Source organism: Sebastes fasciatus, chromosome 10 (assembly GCF_043250625.1).
Source record: "Sebastes fasciatus isolate fSebFas1 chromosome 10, fSebFas1.pri, whole genome shotgun sequence".
Classification (NCBI taxonomy): Eukaryota; Metazoa; Chordata; class Actinopteri; order Perciformes; family Sebastidae; genus Sebastes; species Sebastes fasciatus.
Genome location: NC_133804.1, coordinates 2,639,553 through 2,661,018, shown reverse-complemented (window position 1 = coordinate 2,661,018; position 21,466 = coordinate 2,639,553). Strand labels below are relative to the sequence as shown.

Genomic DNA, 21,466 nt, shown 5'->3' with positions numbered 1-21,466 from the left:
GGCGGGCGGACGGGTGTCAGCTCCGTGCAGAGCACCGGAACAAAAACACCGACACATCTCCAACAGTATGATAATAACGAACTCTGTGTGCCCAGTCTGATAGTCTGTAGATATGTAGCATATAAATAAGATATATTTTAATAAAATACAGTTGTATCGACAGGATACAGTAGAGCACAGTGGCCGTTTCCGTGCTGCGAGGCAGACAAGCGCTCGCGTCTTTCTGTATACTCACATAAGGAGCACAGAGACCTCAGGGATCCAAGCGGGGTGTCAGATGAGTAGGCGGTCCTTAATGTGGCCCGGGACACATTTGCGTACACACTGCTGAAGAAATGTGGCCTCTGAAAATGGTCCGAGCAATCGGATCTCAATGCGTCCTCAATGCGTCTTGAGTGCGTGCACACCTGTACTTAGAGCTGTCCACTTGTGATCGGATCACTGAGCATGCATGTTAAAGCCTGAGACACACCAGGAACGTCAGCAGCGCATGGCGGCTGCGTTACCTGTTGTTTTTTATTCCGGAGTCCGTGTTAACAGGTTAGAACAGCCACACTGCCTGCGTGTGACACGCGTCTCAGCTGCCACTCTTCTTGAGAATAGAGGTTTCACGTGTTTTTGACACGTGCCCCGCGCGTTTCACAGCAACAAAAGACAGTGAAGGTGATCTATTGACTGTATATTAACATCTTACCAGCAACATTACTACAGTTTCGAGGCCTATCTGTAGAATATGTTACAGAGATGAAAAAAAAGTAAAGACTTACTTTTAAATCAACACTTCCTGCTTTCATTTCGAAATAAAAGCCCTCAAGTATTTCTTCTGTGGACAGAATTCCTTCATTTCTTAACACAAGGCTTTTATTCTGAAATATGTGCTGGACAGTGTTCTAGAACATGCAGTGACTTGCAGAGCTCCATGAATGAATATAGTATGGAGTTTTAATTGAGGATTATTATTATTATTTACAAATGACCACACGTTTCTTAACCTTTCTCTGTCTAGAATAAATATAAATGATATTTATAATGAAATGAAATGGCCATTAAAATGCAAACTCTATGTAGAAAGAAAGGGCTGACAGCAGCAGACAGTCAGTCTGGACTGCGGTGGCTGTTTCAGATACGGTACAGTGTGAATCATGTTGCCGTCTCTCTTGTTGTCGTCTGTATTGTAACAGTGTTGTGGTTTGTGTTGCAGGTATGCCCCTCAGTCTGGACTGCAAGGCGTTCTTTGGCTACAGTGGAGAAAGCAGAAGGCCCATTATCTACTGGATGAAAGGAGAAAAGTTTGTGGAAGAACTAGCAGGACACATTAAAGAAAGTGAAGTCAGGTAAATACACCAGCCTCAGTCATATACAGTTTGTATCTCTAATCATTTTCTGGAGGAGAGGAGACCAAATAAAGAAACCATAGTAGATGTAAATTGAAAATGAACCAAAGTTGAGTAAATACATAATTGTACATAATTCTGTAAGACACTGCATGACAGTATAGTATCAATTACAGCCTCTCAACTTTACAGGTTTCTATTGTTAATTAATTTTTGAAAAAGACTCGACTCCAGCTGCACTTCTCACACTGTCAGTATCTAATTTGCTCTCATATGATTTATGACTCATTGAGGGTTCTCTGACACATTTCTTCTCAACTTTCCTAAAAACTGATGAATACTAATAATAAAGTTAAATTGAATTCATTTTCTCCCCTATTGGGACCAATTACAGTGGGCTCTACTGGGAAAAGCCTGATTGTCTGCGGGGCGTCAAATATCATTAGAACAACCTGCCACATCGCCATGGAAACCATCAGAACACTCATGGTCTCACACACATACACACTGAGTGTAGTACTTGGGAACATTACTTTAAAATGTGTCTATAACATACATGTTACCTTAAAGCAGTTGGATAAATACATTATCTATTTCCCTCCAACATGTAGAAAACAGTACGTTAATTCATCTGCAATTACAATATATTTTCATCATCATAAATTACTAAAATTAATTATTTCATCGTCTTTGGCCATTATGTCTGAACATAGTTTGTATATAAAATTGGGCGTCATGACAGCTCCCCAAAAGCGAACTCAAAACATCTGGATGGCCCCCTGGTGGCTGGCTGCAGTATCATAAATCCCGCCCCCTCCATGTTAGTGGATGGGACATGGGCAAAAACTAAAAAGTCAAAGTACACGTCAAATAAATGTTCCCCAGAGATGGTTTCTATCATTCAAGTGTCAAATTAGTTATTTGATGCTATCCGTCTTATTCTCGGGGGTGTTACTGTAGAAAAGATTATGTCCGTAACTTACGGTGAGGTAGCGGAAGTAGCAGTACGCTAGTTAGTCCACCAACGGTGCTTCTTTTGAGAAGTAATTCACCTTCATTTTACAAAACCTGCTTTATTTTTAACAGATATTTAACGTTAAATTGGCATTTTCTAAAATGTCATCGCGGAGCTGTGGTACGATGTTCCGTATACTTTTTGCCCGTCAGCGCCACGCCAGGCAGCACTCCTCTGTTGTTGAGAGCTTGACAAGCATGTTGGACGCCTCCGCCTGTGTAGGAAGATCATTAAGCTTAATGGTGTTCCGTACAGAGCGCAGAACATGATTTCAACGGCGATTAATGAACATTTTAAATGTCAAAATATTCAATTGATGTAATAAATGTTAACTTTATTTATGTTTTATTAAATAACACTGCTGCAACATCAATATTAGGCGCAGGATTACGTGCAAACAGCGTCTGTGTTGACAGAGTTGCTGCTGCAGTGCCAAGTTGTCAGTGCGCACCATTGATGTTAAAAATGCCTGTTTTAAAACATTTATTCAACAAAGGGTAATATATTTAACAATGTGTGATAGCAGAATAATCTTTTCATACAGACCACAGTACTGTGAGAAGCATAAATTAAGTTGAAATGTAAATTTTTGCTGCTCTAGTCATCTCCCTTCTCAAGCTGCAGTCGGTGCTGGAGCTTCTCCTCCGGGCGCTGTGGGCGCACGGTGTGCACCTCACAAACTCACTCAGAATAAACCTCACAGGAACAAATGGAGGATGTCTCTGGCTCGGTCAGGAATGAAAGAGGAGGAACTGAATATGACACACATGTAAATATTACGCACAATCTAGAAGTATTTATTCATCGATCGGCGAGACAATGTCATCTGTACAGAACATCGTTAGTGAACAGAATATAGTTAGTGTACGTTAGTTGGGCTATGAAGAGCAGCGGAGAAGAGACGCCGAGTTCTTAAAAGGACTGACAGCAGAGCCAGGAGGACATCAGGTATGATGTCATGTGTAGGGAGGACTCAGCATTGTAGCGTTGGTTTAATGACAGCCAGTTACTTACTATTTTCTGTACAGTTTAAAATGTAAGGCAGTTTATGGCACGGAGTGCAGGGAGCATTAGACTACAGATAGTTTAAGTACAGTTATCTGCGTGTAGAAAAACTAAACCTTGTTACTGTGGAAGTAACTCCCGCAAGGCATCATGGGGGCTAGGAATAAGGTGGATAAAAATGGGGTGAGACGTCATGATTGACAGCTGTGATTGACAGCTGCTCTGAGTGAAGTAGTCGAGGATCCAGCGGCTCAGGAATTGTAAGAGAAGTGAGATGTAAATTTAGCTTTGCTTAACCATCACAAGTCTTTGTAACATGTGTCAATTTGCTTATGAATGTAGTTCTAGAGATATTATGGTTAGTTGTTGTGTCTTTCTAGCCAAACAGCTACTGTGGTGCTAACGTAGCAGCTAGATAGCTCACGCTAGCAAGCTGCGGCGGTGCTTGGCTCATGATTGGCTCGGGCGGGTGTGTGGGCGGGACCTTATACCACGGCTCCAATCCCCCCGATCACTAATGCGCAGACTCTGGCTCCAAATGACGTCAAAAACTCAAGATGGTGGGCGGCTGGTTAGCTCAGTCGGTAGAGCGAGCGCCCATGTATCGCCAAGGCTCAGTCCTAGCAGCGGTGGACCTGGGTTCGAATCCGGCCTGTGGTCCTTTCCGCATGTCATTTCTCTCTCTCCCCCTTTCCAACACTCTATCCACTGTCCTATCAATAAAATACTTAAAAATCACCCCAAAAAATAGCTTAAAAAAAAAAAAAAACTCAAGATGGCAGCTCCCATATCCAGGATATTTTGGCTTCAATTTTGCACAGCCGGAGGAAGTGGAGACGTGTTATCCATCTTTATATACAGGCTATGTGTCTATAGAGCAACAGGATGTACAGTTTGGAGGTTGGGAATGATCATGTGTTAATGGTGGCCTGAAGGTTAGAGAAGCGAGCTTGGAACCGGTAGGTCGCCGGTTCAATCCCCCCGGACCGGCAGGATAAATCTGGGTGGGAAAGTGAAAAGCAGCGCTTGCCCCTCTCCTTCATTACCACCACTGATGTGCCCTTGAGCAAGTCCCTTAACCCCAACTGCTTCAGTGGCCAGCAGATCAGACTGTGGTTGTACTGGGCAGCTTCCAGGTGTGAATGTGATCAGGGCGTTCCTGAAGAAGAGAGTATTGCTCTCAGTGAACCTCCTCCTGAATATAAATTTATGAAGGTAAAAAAAAAGATCATGCTCTTCTACTTTGCTCTCTTTAATGGACAGATGCATGGGGAATATGTTGGGGTTTCAGGTGCTACACAGTGCTGTCTCCTTTCAAGTTTTTTAGAAGGAAAGAGTAGCAAAGCCACGGTGAGCTCTGAATGAGCATAGTTAATGTGTCAGGAATTCTACTCTTTTTTCACTCTTCCATGTATCTGTTTTTGAAGCAGAGAGAATGACTTTGTAAAGGTTGAAGATGTTTAAAATGGTAGTGGAGTGTAGTTGGTGGAGTTTGGTGGTAGTGGTTGCTGTAATAACTTTGCCTCTGTAATGCTGTGTGAGTGCTCTGTGAAGAGAGCAGAGATGGGATGAGGTATCCAGGATTAGAGCACATGAATCTACGCTTTAATATACTAGTATGCTGCAGCACTACAGAATCACTGAACTAAAGATTTAATTTATGCACCAACTAATGTGTACCATAAAGGAGGAGACTTTGAAGTGTAACACCCTCTCTCATCTAAAGTCACAGAGTCACATATTTTACAGACTGGGGATCTTGCAGGGTCACTACTCCTTTTAAGATGATGTCACATCCTGCTCCTGGTGGAAATTTACAAGAAAATGTGTTGAGAAAGAAGTGGACGAAATCCATGAGTATGCTATCGCTAGCTAGCTAACTAAGTAGCTAACCACTGTCCTGAATGGTGTTACCTGCAAACTAACTGGAATGTTTGCTATTAGCCTATAGCTAACTGTACGTACTTCAGCCAGATTAATATGAGTGAAGCTAGCAATCTTCAGCTGAAACATTCAGTTAGCTCGGAGGTTAAAGCAAACATTCCAGGAGCTAACGTTAGCTTGCAAGGGGGACTGCCCATTGTTCCGACAACCCGTTATTCCGACATCTCAATAGTCCGATAAATGCACCACCGGACTGAAAGCCCATTAGACCGACAGCCCGTTATTCCGAAAACAAACACCCATTGTTCCCAAATCCTGTTGTTCCGATAACGGAGTTGGTGTTTTTCACTCCAACACAACCTGCCAGGAGAGGATTTAGTTTTTTTCTAGCAGCTGTATATCTGACTGAGATCTGTATGTCCTACTGACTGACTGACTGACTGATGTGAAGGCATCCGAGGGAAGGGCTTTCATAAGGCCCGTAGCCAGAAGACCTAAAGTCATATTAAGGATATTATGTTATTGAGTTAATTTGAGTATAGCCCTCAATCATATCACTGCTACATGGAACGCTACATGATGCCAACCAAGAAGGATTGTTAGATTAAATATCAGATCTGAGGTCCCACAGCAGTTGCACCAGGAAGGTCCGATGACATCATTCTGCATAATAAGTAGCCATGTGCTTCTGTTTGTCTGAGAAACGATGGAAGATTCAGTGTGAACAATGGACAGACGGAGAAAGATGAATCTGATCTGGAGTAGATTCTTTTCATTATAATTATCATTGTGAATGTTTGTTGAAATAATAGTTAACCTAATGTGTAAGCTTGTTTCACATAATAATGATCTGAGGACAAATGATGGCATTTATGCCTATTTCATTTTGATTTGTTTGGGATATTTCCATGCTATTCATTTACTTTATCTGTTTATCTCCAGAACATCAGAATGAAATGTAAATAAATAGAGCATGACTGCCGGTGAGGTGAAAGGAATATCCTCAGGAGAGTCTGAGAAACGAGTCAGACAGGGGTCGCTGGTCTGCCGCTGCTTTGATCGGCTAGTTTGTTTGGGCTGTTGTGTGACTTTGATGAATTCATACTAACCAAAGTCCAAAGTAAATTACTAGGGCTGTCAGTCCATTCAAATATTTTATCATGATTAATCACATGATTGTCCGTAGTTACTTGCGATTAATGGCAAATTAATAGCACATTTGTCAAGTATTTAATACTCTTACTGTATCAACATGGGAGTGGGCAAATATGCTGCTTTATGCAAATATATGTATATATTTATTATTGGAAATAAATTAACAACACAAAAGAATGACATATCATCCAGAAACCCTCACAGGTACTGCATTATGCATACAAAATATGCTCAAATCATAACATGGCAAACTGCAGCCCAACAGGCAACAACAGCTGTCAGTGTGTCAGTGTGCTGACTTGACTATGACTTGCCCCCAAACTGCATGTGATTATCATAAAGTGGGCATGTCTGTAAAGGGGAGACTCGTGGGTACCCATAGAACCCATATCTATATAATATCTCATTTTAAGACCAAACGTAAATCAGGCATAAAAACCCACATGAGGGTAAGACGGTGGAAGAAAGAGACGGAAAAGCAGCATTTAAAACAGGGGAGGGGCAGGGGGGGGGTCTTCTGTTCAGATATGACAGAAGTGTTGCCATGTGCTTTTTTTTGCGTGCGTGTATCTGTTTCGGAGCAGGCACATTAGCAGTCAAACACACAGCTTCAACCTTCAGATCAATCTCTATCAGCGTTACAGGAGCCAAACAGCGTCCGCGGTCCTTTGAGTTCACCAAACATGGTGGAGGCTTAAATCAAACTGGAGCGACATATCTGGAGGTCAGAGGTCAAGGGAACCCTTGGAAAATGGACATGACAGTTTTTCCTCACCAAAATTTAGCGCAAGTTTGGAGCGTTATTTAACCTCCTTCACTACAAGCTAGTATGACATGTTTGTTACCGGGGGATTCATCAGGTTTTCTAGTTTCATATGATACCAGTATCTTCACTCTAGCTGAGTGAAGAAACTGAGCTCGCTTATACCTAAAAATTGCAAGTTGCATTAAAGAAATTAGTGGTGTTAAAATGAATTTGTGTTAACGTGTTATTATCGCATAAACTTTGACAGCCCTAAAAATTACAGTTTTTTTCTGCTTCTCCAAACTACGCCAACTGCCTTCATCTACTGTAGGTTATACATTGACGATGGATAAGTACCTCATACAACCCTATACAAATATCTCTTTAAAATTAAATCTAGACAAAAGCCCTCATACTTTATGTCATCAACTTAGCCCACCAATAATAATGTGAATGTTTATTCCTCCCTTAAGGGAAATCCTTTTGCCTCTTCCCCTGCTCCCTCCACAGGGAGGTCAGAGGTCAGAGGTCAGCTACACAACACCAGCCCTGGAGCTGGGAGGACTTCAGAGTCTTGCTCCGGGACACTTCAGCAGGAGGGCTGCTTGCTGACCTGCTGGGGCTTGAACCCAGCTTCTCCATTTTGAAAGACGGTCTCTGTAACTACTAAGCCACTCAGTGGCCTCTGAAAAATGTTCACTCTCGGGAAAATAGTGTAATAGAGTGTGCATGAGTGTTTAAACTAGAAACTAATCATGCCCCGCGGTATTAAATTAACCTTTGCCTGATGAGTTCTCCATCTTTCAGTCCAGTCCTCTGGCCACCTCTGATCCAATCACATCGCTACTCCAAATTCAACAATCGCACTACAGCAGACAGACTCCCGCTGTGATGCACATTAATCTGTCAACGTTTAGCTCCCACCTCCCGTCCTGCTGCAGCACTGGCCGTTTCACTGTGTATGTCCCTGTCTGTTTGCATAGGATCTAATATTGTCTCGTGGCCTCTGTGACAAACACCCGTAATTACCAATTCTTGTTACCTGCAGTATGTGAGAGAACTGTTGACACTCACCTCATTATTACTACACACCCAAGGGAGAGCGGCCAGCTGTGAATATGTGTGACGGACAGGAAGTTTCAGGTTTTTTCTCTACTCTTAGCCTTGAAGTGCTCACCTCCTGAAAACCTGCATCTGTCTTTGGAAGATGTGATTACAACCTGTCAAGTGGTCAAAATATGCCCAAACACACCACCAACATCATATATATGTATATATATGAGCAGTATCATCAGTTTTACTGCAGTGGTTGGCACAGCTTCAGTGCTGTCCCGTCGCTCAACATTTCTGCAACTCAGCTATGATAGTTCATGGTTCGTTCATGTGCGATGAATTCATGATTACAATATTTCCATTTGGGCCAGTGCTTCCTTCACATTTTCACTTGAAAGCGGCACTGGCCCATATGTCTAGTGGTGTGGAGAGGCTTCTCTACCTGCTTGAAATTCACATCAGCTGTCCAATCCAACTCTTGTCAAAGCCTCACTGTTTTAATGCTGTTTTTTTAAACCACAGCTTGTATCTGTATCAGTGTAGATTATTAGTTGCCACTGTCGACACTTTTTCAGTTATCTAAAATTGCCAGTATTAGTTTTCCATGGAGCGTTGTAGTCACTTAAAGGTTCTATCGGGCGGTTTCACCATGACCAGGTACAGAAGTAGGAGAAAAACTACTTTTTTTAAAATACTTTTTTCATGAAAACATAAACATGGTCATATTAAGGTGGCATTATCTTTTAAGAACTTTGGAGAATGTACTATAAAGAATAGTATTGTGGAAGTGCAGTCTGAATGTATTGAAGGATTATCGGCATTAATGCTTAGGTTCGAGTGCCCAGAGTATGCTCTGCTGCTCCGAGAGTGAGTTGCTCTGAATAACCGAATGGTAATCTTTAGAGATGGAACGGTTCGGGTAAAAAATCCGGCTAGTTTTCCCCCGACGTCGGTCGCATTCCTGCTTTGCAAGGCGGGCTTCACTATATATAACTGTCTTTTTTTTGTTCTACCGTGGAGTTTGTCTTGAAGTCTGAGTTGTGGTGGGGGCTGGTCATTAGTTGGCGTTAGCAGACTCCATTTCTAACAAACATTAGCTGTCATTACACACTGTTAGCCCTGTAGCGGAGCTAAATATAAAGGCACTCACAAGCGTGCATGACTTCACATCCTGTTGATTTTCCTGGAAAAAAACGACCCCCACTCTTCACATTAAAAGCAGTCTACAGGCTGATAGAGGAAACCCAGAAAGTCGTGGAAGGTATCATTTTTCAGGTTGGGTTACAACCTGTTCACACGATTAGAAAACATGTATACGTATAAAAACGTACATACAGTCCCTTTAAGTGCTATATGGAAACAATCAAAGATGAGCAGAATGATTATTCACTACTCAGGCGTAACGAAGAGGGATGGAACGAGTGTGTTTAATAGCAGAGTGTGTTTAATAGCAGAGGTCAAGGGAGTTATAGATTAGTGAGAGATGGAGGGAGGTAAGAGGATAAAAAAAGGAGGTCTGAAACAGGTTGGGGAGGGTGGGGGGGGGTATGGAGAGTCATTGGAGGGAAGGTGAGAAAAGGAAGAGCGGAAGTGATGTGTTTTTAATTGAGGGTTTTAGCAAGTCACTGCTTTTGACAGTGACCTCTACAGCTCTGCCCTGGTAGACATGAGAGTGATGCACACACTCTAAACCACTGACACACAGAGGAGAACAAAATACACTTACAGAGGTGATCCCAGTCATTTGATGTGTTTCTTCAGGAACCTTTGGCAGTTAATCTCATGATCCTTACTGTGATGTTGACCATATTAGGATGTACAGTAAGTAACCGTATTCAGATTTCACACCTGTTTTCTGCTCCTCCGTTGCTAAATGGTTAGAGAAGAGCATTAAGATTGAGAAGGTCAGGAGTTCAATTCCCACAGCGATCAAGCATGCTAAAAGTGTGTGTGTCAAAATTCTTTGCATGCAAGCACTCGGAAAAAAAGCCTCAAGGGGACAGATATGATTCTTTTACATGGTGAGTTACCAACAGAACCACATGGAACTACTGCACGTTGCCTCATCTCTGCTTGCCATGGATGGAATGTGTCTACTCCGGTGTGGTTCAACCCCTGTGTGCAGTGCTGGTCCGCCCTATTCGCTGAGTATGCAATTGCGTACTTGCCAATCAATGGCAGAGGTAGGCTAGTTCATATTTTATATAAATTAGCTGACCGGAAATGAGCAGCACAATGTGACAAAGGTTAGAGAGGTGAAATAAAAAGATATGAAGGAATGCAGAGATAATATATAAATAACACTTGCCTGAACTGGTCACTTTAAGGACACAATGATTCCATCATACGCGCCGTAGCACGTTTCAGAGACATCCCAGAAGCAGCTCTCTCCGCTCTGCTCCGCCAAAAATACGCGCCTAATCTATTTTTGACTTGCGGCACGTTGTACTAGGGCTGCACAATTAATCGTTATCACGATTCAGGCTTCCCACAATTAAATGAACATGATCGACTGTGATATTGATGTTTAAAATGCGTGCTCCGCTCTTAGAAAACTCTGCTGCATAAATCAAGCACTTCCTAAACTAACAGTTAGAGATGTATCGTCAATCAGCAGCCGATCAAAGCTGGCCCATTTTCAGCAGTCTCATATATCCAAGTTTTTGCCAGTCACACACACGTGCAGCCGCCACATGATGGTTTTACGTCACACACACACACAACATGTTATCGGTGTAAAAGTTCTTCAGCGTGAGTGAAGAAGACATAAAGCTGCAACAACTGCAATTTCAAAATAAGCCGTGGTGGAACAACCTTAAAACATTTGGAACAGCTAACTTAATCAGACTCTTATTTTATTGTAATTCGTTCCCATGATGCTGCTCAGAGTGATCACAGTGACCAGCTCGTCTGCCGACAGCATGGATCACATTATGGTGCGGTCAAGCTCTACTCAGTAATAATGAGAATTGGCCGATGGTAAATGATAACATTTTCATGAGGCGCTCACATGTAATCTTGTAAAATGTAGTTTTTGGCGAAAAACTTAAATAAATCCAGTTGTTTGAAGGAGATGTTTTCACAGCAATATAAAATAGATTTAGAAAGAGAAATATTACCTGTTTAATTTCATTAACACTAGCTCTAAGCAGCTTATAATATACAATTAAAACTACTAATGCCAAGAGTTTTTTAATCAAAGCAAATATTTAAATGAAAATACTATCATTTATTTCCTAATCAGTTGAATTGTTTATTTTTCAAATAACCACTATAGATGACAATAGCAAAGTAAAAGGATAACATTAAGAATCTTTGACGGTTTGAATGAAGCACAACATGGAAGTGAAAGCAGCGCTCTATTTTTTTATATGCGAAATTGCGATAAAAATATAAAATAATCCTGATTTCAATATTGATCAAAATAATCATGATTATAATTTTAGCCATAATCGTGCAGCCCTACGTTGTACAGAGTACTGTACTGTATGTGAAATATATATACAAAATAAGTATGAGGATGAATGTATTTTTAACATCTAAAACACAGCCACATGTCTTTGATCCATGTCGTTCATAACTGGACTTTTAACGGTATTAACTTTGCATAGGCTATGGCACAGCAAATAACAAACAATAAACACGTGCACTTGTCCATAGTGAATTTTGATGTAATATCGGCCTACTGTTTGATTGTATATATTAGGATACTTTCGTAAAACATGACAATTCCATTCTAATTAATCAATTTCTATTTATTGATTGTAATTAGGCCTGTATCTGGTTGGCAAAACAAAAACATGAGTTTCTATAGTTTTATAGCTATATAGGATACTATGTTGTAAATTAAAGTTAACGACAATTAAAGTTTTATATTCAAAAACGCTGTTCTGGCACAGTTCATGCAGTCAATGATTAATGACAATACACATAACTTATAACAACACAGTTTCATAACGACACATGCACATTTTTCAGTAGGAATAACTAATGCTTCTTTTTTAAAAGAAAACATGTTTTGTTTTTTTATTTGATCACAAAAGACATGACAATATGATCCCACACACAAACACAAAAAAGTAAGGAGGGCCCCCAAAGACAACCTTGCCTAGGGACCTCTGTTGTGTAGAGCCGGTCCTGCCTGTGTGTTTTACAGTTTGGCCAGTCTGCACTACTGTAAGTCAAAGATGAGTCAAACCAGCACACACTGTGAAGACGAATGTAACACAGTTCTGTGGCCTGTCCAGTCTGTTTTCTGACACGAGTGCTGATTCTGCACGGGATATGCTCATTATTTCAAATTCCTGCTGTTTTATTCAGTCACTTTAAATTCAAAGCAAACCACCCCATAACACAGCCTATCCTAAGCCAGGCTGAACTCAGCTAGTTGAGAACAGGAATATGTACCTCTCTCTCTTAAGCCTCTTTCATTCCTTTTTTTTAATTTAGTTATTTATTGTTGGATAACCTGTAAATCTCTCCGTTCAGAAAGAACCCAGACACTTATTCTCAGTCTTTACTGTGCACATTTACTCTGTAGGTTTTATTTCTCTACAGGCTGCTTTACCTCTACACCAAAATCTGTATTTGTGTGAGCGAGGCAATTTGCAAGGTTTTCATCCACTTTGAATTCAGACAGTTCAACATGCAAATTGAAAATGTAATCCTTTTGCTAGGTTTTTATTAGAAAAGCTTTTCATGTTAAAAGTTACAAGGTGTTTACACTTTTGTGAAAAAGACTTGGATGCCATTCTTTAAAAGAGCTTATACAACATCAACTGTTGCAACATAAACAGTAAATAAAAATGTTCATATTAAGCAATAATAGCTTAGTACTGTACTATAATTATTGTTTGTATTTGGTTTGATCTCATCCTGCTCCATGTTGTGAAAATCAAACTTCCCTGCACTGAGATTACAGTTTAAATCCAGTTTTAAAACGTAATGCTGGCTGTAGACACAAGGCCTTCTATATTCAGGCAGGGCATTCCACATGGGTGTCTTTGCCCCATGTGAAACTCCAAAAGCCTGTCCAGATTTGTCTTAGTTCACACCCCTCACACTCATTTTCTCAGGTCCTGTCCCAGTCTAAGGCAATATCCTCTGAGGTTCAAGCTAGGTATTAGAAGCTGGCACTGAGTTCACTTCACAAGACACTGGCTTTTAAAATAATCCTCCCCTCTGGACCGCTGGACAGCTTTTGTTAACAGAGTGCTGCAGGAAAGAGTTCTAAAACCTGGAAATGGGTTTGCATTGTAGCACTTTATGAAGATTTTCTTGCTGAACAAAACGTGTAAGTATCTTAAACGTTTGTTTGACACAGACCTTATTTTCTGCAATAATCCCAAATCCAATGGAAAAAAACATTGGTTTTTTTTCGAGGGAACCCCGGGTGATGTTAATCTCTATAAACTATTTATTTATTATTCAATTATTTATCTGCTCAAAATGTACCTTAATAGGAGATTTAGTATTTAGTATTTAGTATTTAATACTCAATTAACAACACAAAACAATAACAGATATTGTCCAGAAACCCTCACAGGTACTGCATTTAGCATAAAACAATATGCTCCAATCATAACATGGCAAACTGCAGCCCAACAGGCAACAACAGCTGTCAGTGTGTCAGTGTGCTGACTTGACTATGACTTGCCCCAAACTGCATGTGATTATCATAAAGTGGGCATGTCTGTAAAGGGGAGACTCGTGGGTACCCATAGAACCCATTTACATTCACATATCTGGAGGTCAGAGGTCAACGGACCCCTTTGAAAATGGCCATGACAGTTTTTCCTAGCTAGTATGATATGGTTGGTACCAAGGGATTCCTTAGGGTTTTTTAGTTTCATATGAGTCTGCTACAACCTCCGAAACATTGATTGTGTTAATGCGTTAAAGAAATTAGTGGCATTAAAATGATTTTGCGTTATGAAAAATGGTTGCGTTACGATTAACACGTTATTATTGCGTTAACGTTGACAGCCCGATTATAAACAGATTCTGCATTCACGTATAGAATCTGTAGCTTCAGCACAAGATTTTTTGCTTCGGAAGCGTTCTGGTTTCTGTTTGTAGTGTCAGTAGTATTGACCAATCACGTTTGAGCGGGCTTTGGTTGAATGCAGGTAAACGGTCCCTGAGGAGAGCAAAGAGGCGGATTGGCTGAAATGCAGTCTGGGGACCCACCGGCTATCGTCTGACGAGAATTTAGCTTTTTATTGGTTTAAGATTAGCTTTTAAACTGTCTACTTGTGAAACAATCTAGTGGTGCACGTCGTCTCTCAACTCTAACTCCAGTCTCGTGTCTCAAGTTGCTAATCGGAGTGTGGAATGGTCAACTATCATTGCAATCGACTGTTCGATAATCTCTTCCCTCGAACATTGATTAGTCCAATCACAGCTTAGCATCCCATGATTAAAGTCATTCTCTTATTCTAAATAACTAATAAAATAATAAAACAAAAGATCATTTTCATTATTGAAATAAAAACAATATTGATTTAAAAATATATTCAAGAAATTAGAATACATTAAATGAAATGAGCAGTATTACAGCCACATGAAGTGGAATGGGAGAAGTTTCCCAACATGTGATGCTACTGGACCATCTGTGCCGACTGCTCTGAATGTGAATGAATTTCCCATGTCAGCACAGTTAGCCTGATCCCACATATCACTGGTTACGGCTGAAACTGACCTTAAATCAGTCTCAAAGGTGCACGTCGTGACCCAAACATCAGCTCAGCCTCCCCCTCCTCCTCCTCATCTCTTCCTCGCAGGCTTTTAGAGGAGTATGACCTCACCATAAGGAGAGAGTCTTTTTCCAGCTGTCGCCGATGTTTTCTACACATGCCTCCTTGCTCCCTCTGTCCTCCTTTTTCCACATTGCTCCACTCCTCATTTCTTCCCTCCTCTTGCTTTCCCCTTCTCTCCAGTTATCCTCGTTCTCCTTTTGCAGCTTGAGCAATTTAGGAGACTCGGACCTCCACCTGTCTCTCAGATTTATACATGTTTACTTCTCTCCCTCTCCTCCTCTTCTTGCCTCTCTCATTTCCTTCTTGTCAGTTCTTTTTTAAGGAGTAATTCGGGAGGAAACTCCATCTAATGTTTCGTACATGTTTATGGTCTACTTGTCTTCCTTAAAAGGTTTTTTAAAGGAGTACATTTTGGGAAAGAGATGTCCCTGCTGTCTGTAACCGTTGTCTTCTCTTTGTGTGTTTGTCCAGCATTTTGAGGGAACATTTAGGGGAGAAGGAGGTGAAGCTATCCTTAACGTTTGATGCTGTGGAGGAGGCAGACCTGGCCAACTACACCTGTTATGTGGAGAACCACATAGGGAGGCGCAGCGGGAGTGCTATACTGCAGAAGAAAGGTAGATTACTGTCTTGTTGTCTTTCCTTCCCTTCCACCCATTTTAGTCAGATAGATTCAAAGAAGTGCCTCAACATTCCACCATATCATCACCTCATTACTGTCACGTTTCTTCAAACAATGATTTGGAGTGCGTGACAGATTAAATGATCATTACAAAGAGATTGCACGTAAATTGCTCATTAGAATAGCAGCAGCATATGGTTCAAGTATTATTTTGTCTTTACTACTACAAACAACATCATCATCACTCAAACATGTATTTATATATATATATATATATATATATATATATATATAAGCCAATGCAGAAGTGCCTTAAAGGTCCCATATCGTGCTCATTTTCAGGTTCATACTTGTATTTTGTGTTTCTACTAGAACATGTTTACATGCTTTAATGTCTACTGTATTTTTTCCTCATACTGTCTGCTTGAATATACCTGTATTCACTGTCTGTCTGAAACACTCCGTTTTAGTACATTTCAATGGAATTGCAATGGAATTGCAATGGAATTGCAATGGAATTGCGTTGCTAGGCAACAGCTTGGGTCCATGTTTACTTCCTGTCAGCTGATTCACATTCACATCCACTGCAACAGGAAATAAACTGGGAGACATTTAGAATGTTTACGTTTAAAACTTTTAATGGTGTAAATATTGTAGATTTGTGACATCACAAATGGGCAGAAATCCTGACGGCTTGTTTCAAAAGCTCAGTCTCTGAATACGGACTGTGTGTATTTCTCTGTGGATTAAGTGTTTCCATACTTTCACATTGTTTATATAGAACTTAAATCTGCTTTATAATATAAAAGCAATGAACATGTCACTTTTTACAATATGGGACCTTTAAACTTGCATTCTCTCTAACAGCCAGCAGGGGGCGACTCCTCTGGTTGCTAAAAGAAGTCTAATTGTATAGAAGTCGATGAGAAAGTGAGCCTAGTTCTCACTTGATTTATTACCTCAGTAAACCTAATTCATAGTTATTTTACTGTTAACTAACAACAAAATGATAATTAAAAATGTTTACTAAATATTAGTAATGCTATAATTTGTTATTTTAAAAGGTATAAAAAAAATCTATAAACATTACATAGATAGATATTTGTAACACTTTGTTAATGGTTAATAATTGGTTTATAAACCATCTATAAACATAATTTGGATGGCTATTATGAAGTTGCAACTGATTATTATAATACCTTACCGCTATGTAAAGCGTCTATTAACATTATTTAGATAGACAGTTAATACTTTGTTAATGGTTAATATTTGGTTTCTTGTCCATTTTCCTATGTAATGTCTATAGATTTCTTAAAGGTTTACTAATCATTCGGTAATCATTAAAAATACTTAATTTAGTATATCAAATGTTATAATGTGTATAACAATAAACTGATAATAAATACTTTACTAATGTAATCAGAATGTAATTGTTATTGTCTACTATCAGCTATGATGCAATATAGAATTTATAAACAAATTATTTCATATTACACAAACTAATGATAAAATAACAGAAATTATAGCATTACTAATTATTAGTACAAATTATTAATGATTATTTAATTGGTTGTTAACAGTAGAATAACTATTAACTAATATAATTATCAATTTACCATTTATGAATGATGGTTATTATAAAGTGTTACCCTCATTTCACTTCACAGATAATTTACTGTCAAATAGACGGTAAACAAGAAGTCAAGTTTTGGATTTAAAGCTTCCACAGTGTATTATCCTGAATGCAGTGCTTTATTTTTTTCCCTGACATGCTAAATATAAAACTGTATATCTGCTCTAGTTACCTGGGACATATTCCATTTCTCTTTATGATTCTGTTAACAAGGAAAACCCCGCCAGCTCGCTACTTTTATGGCCCAGTAAATATTTGTGGATGTGAACAGCTTCCAAGATAATTAAGACTTTAAATATGTGCTGTCATCATGCAGTGTGCAAGATAAAAAAAGCTCTCCCAAAGATTAATTTCAAACATTTGGATAGCTGCTCTGAAACAGATTACCAAAAAAATAAATAGTACCACATACACAGACTCTCAGACAGACCGACAGAACATATCTTACAGTACTGGACACTCTGTTTGATTGACAGGTGATCTCCAGAAAGTGTGTTAAAAAGAAATCTTCACAGAAAAACAGTGCTGAGCAGCACAGATGGAGACAAAATTTCAAAAAAAAGAAGAAAAAACAGGATCTCATAGTTACCGCTTTAAATATTCAGCTGAAAAATGCATGAGGGCACAGCTCCCTTTGTAAAACATTTGCAGCAGTCCTGCGGTATCTTGCTTTCCGTGTGATAAGCACAGAGAACGGGCCTGTTTGAGTCGGAGGCCACGACCCGGAGAAAGAGAGAGAAACCTAGAGAGACACAGAGAAACAGAGAAACAGAGAAACAGAGAAACAGAGAAACAGAGAAACGGCGCCTGAGGAGGAGATGAATTGTCTCTGTTACCTCGATGCCCACTATATGAAATAAATGTAGGTGATGCAGAAAAGCAGGGACAGGGAGAATTTGGGGGGGGATGTGGAAAGAGATAAACAGGCAGAGAAACGGTTGAACGAGGCAAGGAAATGGAGAACAAGGGAGAAATAATAGATGCAGACAGAGAGATAAAGATGGGGAAGCTGAGGGGTGTGTGAGAGAACAGTGAAGAGAAAAGAAGAGAGAGGAGGACTAGAAACACTCCCCGTCTGACTCCTGCTGAATGCCTTCGGTGTCAAATTTATCTTACTATACTTAACTAGCACCCTAAGGACTCTCACACAGGCACACACATGGGATCACACAGACACACACACCTCCGCAGTGGGTCAGGATGAGAACCGCGAGGTCGTCATTACTTCACACTGTAATTACCTGGATGGATACAGGAGTGTGTTTGTGTACAAATCTTTACACTAAAGCAACAAGCAGCATTGCAATAGTTTACAGCACATTATGCTGATCTGTGTGTGTGTGTGTGTGTGTGTGTGTGTGTGTGTGTGTGTGTGTGTGTGTGTGTGTGTGTGCGCGCGCGTGCGTGAGTGCGTGCGTGCGTGTTTGATCAGACCTGACGCATAGACACAAAAACACACACTCATGAGTTTACGGAAGCCATGAAAGGCAAGAGAAAAACATTTTTCTGGTGATCCATTTTCTAAATCTGATATAAATTGTTTTCTCTCCCGTGTTTTTGACTTGAAAATATTTTGCCGGGATAATCTTTCAAAGTTCTTTTTTTTCTGTGAAACAGGTGGAATTTTTTTTTTTTTCAGGCTGATTTTTGAAAAAAATTGGCTGATTTTTAGTGAAAACAGGTGGAAGAAAAACATATTTTTAGGCTGTTTTTTTTTTTTTTCACAACAAACACTTATAAAAATCAGCCTAAATAAAAATTGTTTCTTTTACCTGTTTTCACAAAAGGCAAAGAAAATAAAACTTTAATAAATCAGCCTAAAATCTTTTTCCCCACTTGTTTTCACAAATGAAAAAAAAGCAATTTGGAAAAATTGGTCTGAAATTTTTTTTTCACCTATTTCACAGAAAACAAAGGAACTTAGAAAGATTATCCTGACAAAACATTCTTTTTTCACCTGTTTTTAAGTCATAAACACAGGAGAGAAAATAATTTAGATCGGGCTTAGAAAATGGATCATCAGGAAAAAAAAATCTTGCTTGTCTTTCAGGGCTTCCATATAAGTGTAATGAGATTGTGTGAAAGCCTGGTCCTGTATTTGAGTACATTTCAACTACCATTCACACATACAGTATAAAGGAACACACACACACGCAGCGGAGTACTCAAGTAACTGAAGCAGGTATCAGTACATGTTCAAAGTATCCTTGTCAGCTACAGCAGAGTGTTTTCTGTCCAATCTTGACATTTTAGTGCAAAGTATTGTAATTTTAGATATTGTGTTATAAATATTGCGTATTGACTGCCCTCTACTGGTTGAAACCAGGCTATTGTAATTGAATTTTGCTGTTGGCTGATCTGGAGCCAGGTGACATGCTCCAGGGATGATGTATTTTTGTAGGCCAACCAGGAAGTTAGCATTGCCCTGGGTTCCCTCCACAAAAAGCCAATGGGATTGTTCCATTGGATTTTGGATTATCGCAGAAAATAAGCTCTGTGGCAAACACACGTTTATGATGCTTACACGTTTTAATCTGCAAGATAATCTTCACAAATGAACACCACTTTTATGATTTTTGAAGTTTAAATGCACTCACCAGAAGTAAAAAGCTAACTACACCACGGTCACATGAGCGTGAGTATAAACAACGAGGCTGTAAAGGAGGACGAGTCGGCGTGATGACGTTTAGTAGTCTCACTTAGCCACTTGTTAGAAACCGTCTTTATTAAGACACATAAAAGCGTCACAATTCACGAGTGGGGTATTTATTGACGTATCTTATGTTTTAGAATAAAGCGTTAAAATCTGTTAAGCTTGTGTTAACCACAGACCTTATTTCAGGCATCTAACTAAAAACCCATTCTAACTCATTCCAAGTTTTAGGACTTATTCCTGTAGCACAATATATGCATATTGACTGCCCTCTACTGGTTGAAACCCGGCTATTGCAATTTGATTTTGCTGTTGGCTGATCTGGAGCCAGGTGACATATATGGAGGCAGCTTTCATCACCAACCAACCCCCCCATAGTGTATTTAGTCACAGAGCCTTTGCAGCACTCTTACCTAACCATAATCATTAAACAATGGTCAGCATGCTAGTGATTAGCATTAGCGCTAGTGATTAGCATATGCTAATTGAAAGGGTTACGGCTGTCGTGAACAGTAATTCAAGAACAGTAAAGTCTGGCTAAATGTTAAAGTAACATAAAGTAACATAGCCCAGCAGTTCATGTGTTGCTTCTCATGTCTGTAACTGGAGCATGAAGGCATGGTGGAATTAGAAGCTAGCTAGTTAACTAGCCAGCCGCTAAATGAGGAACAACGTAATGCTTCATCCACACACTGGTGACGGGGTGTGTCCATGTTCATATTGTTTTCACATTATAGAGACATCTGTTGAATTTCCAGGGTGAAGGCAGCCAAACCTCTGAGGCTTAGTTCCTCTGTAAAACTCCTTTGTGTCTGCCTCTCTCTATCTCCATCTCCGTCTCTGTGATCAGTATTGATTAAAAGGAATTGAGCAGGAGATAATAGCTTTAACCTGGATAAGAGTCCCCATTTAGTGTAACTCACCACCTACAGCACAGTTTAGGTCCATTATTCTGTCAACCTCAGAAGTCTTTTTAGCTAATCACTAAGTATCTTGATTTGATTTTTTGATCAAACTTTATTTTAGTAGTCTCATCAAAACACCAGTAGTTATATTTCCAGATGTTAGGAGAGAGCCAGTTGAAAAAGATTGATCATAACTATATTGTCCTTGCATGATTTAGAGTGTTTCAGGGATATTTTCAAATATATTTCAAACTTTAAGCTGTAAATGATATTGCGTGGTCTTTTATAAATATGTTAATTTTTAAATGGGGATCTGCACATCAGCCAACAGACAGGACAATGTGGACAGATTCTGCGGTGATGAGGGAGAGACAAGGCTATGCTTAGAGCTTATTTAACAAGGTGCATCAACTAACCAATTACACATAAAGCACGTCTTCATCACGGTAAGTGGAGGTAAGATTAATATATCAGCTCAGTTTACACAACATATGATGCAAAAATAACATGTGGTTTTCAATCAGAAACTGAGAGCAGTGATGCTGTGTACAGCTAAAAATGGATACTGGGTAAATCACCTTAAACAGATGTACAATAATCCTAAACTTAAATCAGCTATTGGCCAACTATCACTCATTGCAGTGCACATATATCTGCACTAATCAATGTTTTTATATTAAAGGTCCCATATTATAAAAAGTGAG

General features: G+C 39.7%; 1 protein-coding gene across 5 annotated transcripts in view; it reads left to right on the top strand.

Moving 5' to 3' along the window:
• The window catches only part of il1rapl2 (interleukin 1 receptor accessory protein-like 2), a 566,284-nt gene that overhangs the window by 512,765 nt on the left and 32,053 nt on the right, over positions 1–21,466 (top strand). For all 5 annotated transcript variants that reach the window (XM_074647724.1, XM_074647727.1, XM_074647725.1 and 2 more), the window contains exons 8-9: positions 1,202–1,334; positions 15,421–15,566. In XM_074647724.1, the coding sequence (XP_074503825.1) occupies positions 1,202–1,334; positions 15,421–15,566 (279 nt within the window). The remainder of the gene's footprint in view (positions 1–1,201; positions 1,335–15,420; positions 15,567–21,466) is intronic.